The sequence below is a fragment of the Macrobrachium nipponense genome, chromosome 16 (assembly GCF_015104395.2).
Source record: "Macrobrachium nipponense isolate FS-2020 chromosome 16, ASM1510439v2, whole genome shotgun sequence".
NCBI classification, from domain to species: domain Eukaryota; kingdom Metazoa; phylum Arthropoda; class Malacostraca; order Decapoda; family Palaemonidae; genus Macrobrachium; species Macrobrachium nipponense.
The window spans coordinates 78,549,459-78,556,958 of record NC_087209.1 but is presented as its reverse complement, the minus strand read 5'-3'; the positions used below and the strand labels follow the sequence as shown (position 1 = coordinate 78,556,958).

General features: G+C 45.1%; 2 protein-coding genes across 2 annotated transcripts in view; one reads left to right on the top strand and one right to left on the bottom strand.

Moving 5' to 3' along the window:
• The window catches only part of LOC135195234 (synaptotagmin-9-like), a 23,832-nt gene extending 20,880 nt beyond the window's left edge, over positions 1-2,952 (bottom strand). The window contains exons 1-2 of the mRNA XM_064221502.1: positions 2,821-2,952; positions 2,142-2,345 (exon numbers count right to left, since the gene is read on the bottom strand). Of these exons, the coding sequence (XP_064077572.1) occupies positions 2,142-2,345; positions 2,821-2,952 (336 nt within the window). The remainder of the gene's footprint in view (positions 1-2,141; positions 2,346-2,820) is intronic.
• The window catches only part of LOC135195841 (synaptotagmin-15-like), a 682,485-nt gene that overhangs the window by 634,371 nt on the left and 40,614 nt on the right, over positions 1-7,500 (top strand).

The window sequence follows — 7,500 nt, the reverse complement described above, 5'->3', positions numbered from 1 at the left end:
TGGTAACCTCTTAAAAAAATCAAATGCTTTCTACATAATGATAAGAAATAATAATATCATTTCGCAGTGCTTTGGCGGTTAGCTGTAGAAAGGGATTAGGGGTGGAACAGGCAGGATTGCAAGCCCTTTGAACCTTACGGTACCCGTCAGTAGGAGGGGAAGTTTTTATAGCAGTGAGACTCAGCCTAGATGGAGAGTGCTGAGTAGGAGAAGGAAGTGAGTTTTATTTTGAGGGAAAGGTGGAGGTAAAAAAAAAAAAAAACAAAAAAAGTGAGTTACCTATAATATTTTAGGTACAGTATATATACATGTGTGTAACATCTGAAAATATTGCAATATATATCAAACCAACATTAAGAAAGCATTATAGTATATGTACATGTTCATGCGTACTCACACTTATACATATGTTCCCAAAGATGTGTATGGCTCCCATTGCAAACAGTGAAGTAGAAGGTTTTTGCATTGTGTAGCTTTTTTTTTTGTTTTGTTTTGTTTTGTTTTGATTTATGTTTGTAAGACAACATGAAATTCCCATGTGTCTATGGAGAAATGCCGTGTAATTCCTCTTTTCACCTGGGAGGTGGGTGAGACATTAGATTCCCATGTGTCCCTCTGTTATTTAGGATGTGTCTGGTGATCTGTGTCGGTGTCAGCTCATTTTCAGTAAGGTTCGACCTGAGAGACTGTGTCTCTGGGCAGTCTAGTAGGTAGTGCTGGATTGCCTCTCGGTCACAGTACTGACATAACCTGCCCTCATTACCTATCATTTGCCAGGTGCACAGGTATCCTAGCCTTAATCTGTGTGATGACTGAGGTTTTTCCTGGGTGGTTTGCTTTGTGATTTCATGCGGCGTTAGATTTTGACATCCACATACCACTTTGACGTTCGTGAATCTGTAGATATGTGACGTCGTACCTTCACTCTCCTTCTTGCAGTTTGGCATAGCTTTTATCCATTTTCCTTTAGGTGTGTTATGGATGGTTGCACTTTTATGCTTACTGTACTGCAGCTAAGGGCACTTTTGGCTAGGATGTCAGCTTCTTCATTTCCCTGGATTCCCACATGGCTGGGTATCCAGTTTAGTATGACTCTCCTGTCAGCAGCTTGATGTGACTTTGCCACTTATTTTATGGCTGTTATCAGTGTCACATTTCCTTTTGGATTTGTCGCTTTGATTGCGAGTATTGCTCCTTTGGAGTCGATATGCACTGTTGTGCGTCCTTCTTTCAGATTGGAATTTTCTAAGGCTTTTAAGATTGCCATTAGTTCCGCTTGTAGTATGGAGGCATTGTTGGATAGCCTCCAGCTTCCTTTGAAGTTCTGGGCAGCCTCTGCTGCTGCAGTTGCTGTAGCTTCTGGATCAACTGAGCCATCTGTGCAATATGTGTTTTCAGCTGCTGTATTCCTGATTGCTTCTTCTGCTGCAGTTTTCATCTGTGCTGCTGTGCACAGTGCTTTGTTTGCCGGTAGTATTGTGAAATTATACCAGATTGGATCTTCGACCCAGGGAGGTGATTTTTGGTATCCCTCAGGTGGGACATCCTTTGTTATTTGTTTCACTGTGTCCTGCAAACCCAGTTCTCTCTGTGGTCTGGAGTATACTGCCCGCATAGGTTTTGGGGGGGTCTAGCTCTTCATGCAGGTTTATACACGCTTGCATTTTGTTTTTGTGTGGTCCATTTCTGTCATTTCTGATGGTTTTGCACAGAATGGAAATATTTCTTTGGCCTATCCTGTGCGTGAGAGACTGTAATTGTGTCTCTGCCCTCAAGAGACAAATTCTTGTCCACATTGGGGCTCCAAGTATAAGTCTCATCGCATTATTTTGGATGACCTCCAGCCTCCGCTGTTGATCCTTTCTGAGACTTGTCAGGACTGGTGCTGCCCATATTCTACTTGTGCTCTGATGGTTTGTATGTAGAACCTCCTGAGTAGATGGTATGTTGCACCTTCTTGTAGTGATGTGATTCTCTTTAGGGCATTAAGCCCTATTTTTTGTTTTGGCTTGGAGCTGTATTTCCTTCTCAGGAGATAGTGAATCTGCAATGCAGACTCCCAGATATGTGTAGCTATCCAGCCAGTCTATGATGTCTCCTTTCAGTAGAAGGTTGGTTGGATTTCGATCATGTTTTATTGCCATGGCTTTTGTCTTGTTTCTGTTGATTTTGAGTCCCAGTTGTGTGCACTTGTCCTCAAGGTTTTGCGAGGCTTCTTGCATCTTTTGGAGTTGTCTTTGAGGGCTGGCGTTGATGATGCAAACATCATCAGCATATATGAAGACCTCTACTCCTTGTGGTAGCTCCATAAGGACATTGAATAAGAAGGGGCTTAGAATGGCCCCCTGTGGAGTGCCGTTTTCAAGAGAGTAGTATTCTGACATTTTGCCTTGGAACACTACTCTACCTTCTCTGTCTTACATGTATTCTTTTGTCCATGTAAGCAGGTTGCCTTTGATCCTCTTTCGGACTAGGGAGGAGAGGATGGTTGCTGCATTGGCCAGTTCATATGCTTTTTTCTAGATCTAAGAAGACCACTATGGATTTCCTGCCATTCATAGCACTTAGCACATCTGTGAGGCACTCGTGGTTGCCTACTCCTTCCCTATAGGCATAGAGGCCTATGGTGTAGGGGCCCTGCTTTCCATAGTAGTCTGTTTAGAATCATTCTTTCTGCAACTTTTTCCGTGCAGCTGATGAGGGATATCGGCCTATATGCGCCTGTTTCCTTTGGCTTTGGTATTGGTTGCGTGTCTTGCTGTTGCCATTTCTTTGGCCTGGTGTGCTTTCATATGTCCTGTTTACCAGGAGTAGATATACCTGTTTGGCAGGTCCTCCCATGGGCCTCAGCATGCTGTAGGTGATTGCATCTGCTCCAGGGGCTGTGTCTCTTTTCCCCTTGCTGAGTGCACTGTTTAGTTCTTCCATAGTGAAAGGTGTGTCTGTTGTCATCAGGCGTGTTGCAGGCAGTTATTGATTTCTGTCCCCACCTTGCTTTGGGTAAATTTTCAAATTAATTTTTTCCCGTTGTTTGTTTGGGGGAAGGTTTGTGGGGATTTTGTCCTCTGCCGAAGTTTCTGGACTATATGTTGTCAGCCTTCTTTCTTGTGGGTTGGGATGGATGCTTTGCTCTGTTCTTCCTTTCCCTGCAATTTTTGCAAGGAATCTTCAGATCTGGGTTACTGGAGTTTGTCTGCTGATGTTGGCACAAAAATCATACCATGCCTGTTGTTTGATTTCTTTTGTTTCTTCAGTTGCGTGGGTTATTACCTCTCTGAGAAGTCTGTGCATCTTGTCAGATGGTTCCCGTCTGAAGAGATTTCGTACTCTGTTGACTTTGGCTTTGAGTATTCGAGTGGCGAGTCCTTCTTCTTAAATCGTGCTTTTGCGGGCTCTCGAGCACGGTATAGAGAACTTCTCCGGCAGGTCGAGTTTTCATTGGTTCCTGGGAAGGTGACTCATACGGCGAGCGTTTACGAGTCTTGCAGACCTTTTCAGGCAGGGGGTATCACTGGGAGCCTCTTGATTGGCTTCTACCTGGGTGACGTCACCCCTGGTATTATTCTGATATGTGCTTCACGTCTGGTGTTTGTTTTCAGCGCTCTGGTGCTTCGTTTGGGGGGCGGGGGAGGGGTTGTGGTCCTCCTCACACACATCAGTAATCAGGAACGCTTCTTGAGTGGTATTTAAGGGGAGGCTTTGCTCGAGTATAAGTAGCGCTTCTAGGAGGCGCAGATGTCGTCGGGGTCAGGGGCTCTCCCGATGATTTTGACATTCCTGATGATGTCGTCTCTCTTGATGTCTTGCTGGTGTACTGCAAAGGTGTGCTGCCTAATGGCGCCCTCCCGGGCATGGCAGGAGATCCTTTTAGACAGGCGCATCGTCGTCATGCCGATGTAAATCCCAGGGCATCCTTGGGCGGGGCATACGTATCGGTAGACAATGTTGGACTGCTTTAGGGGGTCTCCTATGGGAGGGGAGGGGTTGTTCTTCATCAGGAGGTCCTTCGTACACCGATTCTTATAGTAAATAATAAGGGACACTCTCTTCCCTTCCTCCTGCATGAAGGCTTTGTAGAAAAGTTTTACATCCTCCGGGGGTGGGATGTTCCTTCTCTCTTCCTCTGTCATGTACCACTTGTCAAGGGCGGCTCGTGTTTCTCGGGTTTACGAGTTTTTTGATTTGAAGTACCCATTATTAATCAGCATCTGGGTTTCTCAGTCGAGTTCAGGGTGCATGTCCTGCCACGTCAAACAGTGTGAGAGAGCCCCCTCCTGACGAAGGCCCTGACGGTGGGGGTGGTCTTGAAACCGTGCAGGACACTCGCTATCTCCATTTAGACAAAGTCCAAGGTTCGTAGCCTTGGTAGACTGTTGTCGCTAGCTTCTGATTCATCTTCGTGACAAGGACGTTTGAGGAAGGGGAGCCGATCGTTGCTGCTGTACTCGATGTTGAAGTTGAGTGCGCTATGACGCAGGAACTGCTGTCGAAGGGCTTTTACCTCTTCCTCGGAGTCAGCTTGCACAAAGATGTCATCAATATAGCGTCCGTATGTGCAGGGACATCTATGTTGCGAGAAGACCCTTTCTTCCACTTCTCCCATGTAGAAGTTAGCGAAGAGGACTCCTAAGGGGGACCCCATCGCTACGCCGTCCTTTTGGCGGTACATCTGTCCTCGGTGGATGGTGAAAGGGGCTCTCTTCGTACAGATAATCTAGCAGGGGTTCTTAACGGGGGAGTCTTCTGGGATGTTCAGGGTCTCATATCGTGAAAGGTCTGCAATACGTAACAATGCTCGCTGTATAGTCACCTTCCCAGGACCAATGAAAACTCAACCTGCCGGAGAGGTTCTCTATACCCGTACTCGAGAGCCCGCAACAGCACGATTTTGAAGAAGAAGGACTCGCCCCACTCTTCAATATACTAATGGAGAAATTAGCCGACAGCAACTTCCCAAATGGAGTTGAAATTTTCATATATGCAGATGATGTGTGCTTGGTCAGCACAGACAGGCATAGAGCCCACCAACACATGCAAATCGCGATAACACAGATTGAAAACAAATGCACAGTCCTAGGACTAAAAATCAACACGGCAAAAACAAAGGCAATGGCAATCAAATACAATACAGACCTGAACCCAATACAACTCATGGGAGAAACCCATCGAAGGTGGGTAGACAAACTTCATGTACCTAGGAGTCAACATCAACATACAGCTCTCACCACACAAAGAAATAGAAACACTTAAACAAAAGATCAAATGCAGACAAAAACGCCATGAAAAGAATCACCTCGCTAGGCAGGGAGCCGTATACCATGCCCTCAGAATTTTCTAAACATACAGACAATAAGATCAACAGTAGAGTATGCCCGCACTAGTCCTCACTAATCTCACAAGCACTGAACAAAAAAGTTTTGAGGTAATCCAAAAACAATGCCTTTAAGACTCATTACAGGAGCACCAATGTGGACCAACCTATTGCATCCTGAGACATGAAACAAACTACAATCTCTGACCTCATAGGATAGATCAGAGAAACACATCCCATCCTGCTAAAAACCTTAAAAATGACAGAGACTGTCCACTCAAAAAGGAGATCAGGAAATGCATTAATCTCCATGAAAGAGCTAGACCCTCCCAAAACATATGCTGGAGACCTTCTAGATACACTGAGAAGAGTAGGCATGCAAAATCATGCTGCAGCCATCAGGGAAGACACCCCCTTCCTTTCAGTGAAATACACAGAATCAGCACCCCTGGGAACCTCAGACCTTTTAACACAACTACACAATTCTTCCAGCAAGCAAGGAAGCATGCCACCCAACAGTTAAAGCAAGCAGCACAAGAAGCAATACAGTTGACAACTGCCACAAACATATATTTTACAGATGGATCAGTAACCATCAGCGTCCCAGCAGCAGCAGCAGGGTTTACTCAACAACACTCAAAGGAAGCTGGAGGCTCTCCCGACAATGCCTCCACTACAGACAGAGCTGATAGCTATCGCCAAAGCACTAGAAGACTCCCAACACAGACTGGGCAACACTACAATACACACCGACTCGAAAGGAGCAATACAAGCCATCACAAAAGGCAAAGCAAAGGAAAATATCAAACTCCTAACGAGCATATGGGCACTGGCAAAACTCCATCAAAAGCAGAAACCAGACAAATAACTCTCAACTGGATCCCGAGCCATGTTGGAATACAAGGAAATGAGAAGCTGATTCCCTGGCAAAAAGCGGGCTACACATAAACAATGTCAACATCAAAATAAACCTCTCACTAACCCAACTAAAAAGCATAGCAGCAGCATACTGCCAAACACAGGAGGAAAGCAAAATCAGGAGAGCCATCTTCAGGACGGCTCCAAGACTGCAAAATGGTATGCAGACACACACAACTTCAACCACACAGCATACCGAAGAACATGACACGAGCACTAGCGGTAATAATACACCGTCTAAGGTTCGGATACCAATGCACATGGCAAAAAATAGAAAACAACCCTAAACCATGTAAATACTGCGAAACAAATACAGAAGAACCACTGGAACACTATATATTACACTGCCCAGAAACACAACAACTAAGACAAAGTCATGAAGGAGATCAACAATCAGTCACTCAAATAACAAGACACATCCTAAACAACACCCAACAGCTTACAGGCTTCCTATGCTCCTACCCACCACCAAGGTAGGTGCAAAACACTCCTAAATAGCAGAATCTCGGGGGACATCAGTCAAGACCCCTCACACCCACCCCCTGCCATCCCTATCCACTCACAAACAAACCACAAAAACACAGAATAACAAACAATCCACCCAGTGCATGACTGACACAAAGACAGCCAACATCAACCTACATCACCCACATCCAAAAGCAAAGCCCCGACTCTGACATCCTTCATCACTACCTCACCTCATGCACAGCATTCCTTCAGCCTCGTGCATCAACAACACACACTACTTCCCACTCAGAATTGGAACGGAATAAGAAAATGTTTTGTGGACCTCACAAGCTAACTGACTAGCAATCTTTTTCTCAGACTCATACCCTTCCTTCTTCTCATCTGTTGGCCTCTCTGACTTGCCAACACTCACTACTATTGCACTTTTTTCCTACTACTGAAGGGCACCTTAGGGTTTAAAAAGGTTGGACAACCTTACCCATCAAAAGTTTCTTTCAATATCACACTCATCAACTCACGCATTATCACCAAATAAAGAACCATATCCTACCATTACCATCCTTCTCACCATCCTGAGTTACGGGCTGCTCTGTGAGCAAGAGCCCGTGCTGACACAAGGTCAGCTAAATCAAAAACAACAACAAACACAACCTACTCGAATTCAGTCCCTTAGCAGTCATCGCTTGATAATGTCCTGCGGATCAGGAGGAAACGTCGCGTTGGAGAGAGAGAGAGAGAGAGAGAGAGAGAGAGAGAGAGATAGAGAGAGAGAGAATTGTATAAGCAATAATTTTTAACAAAAT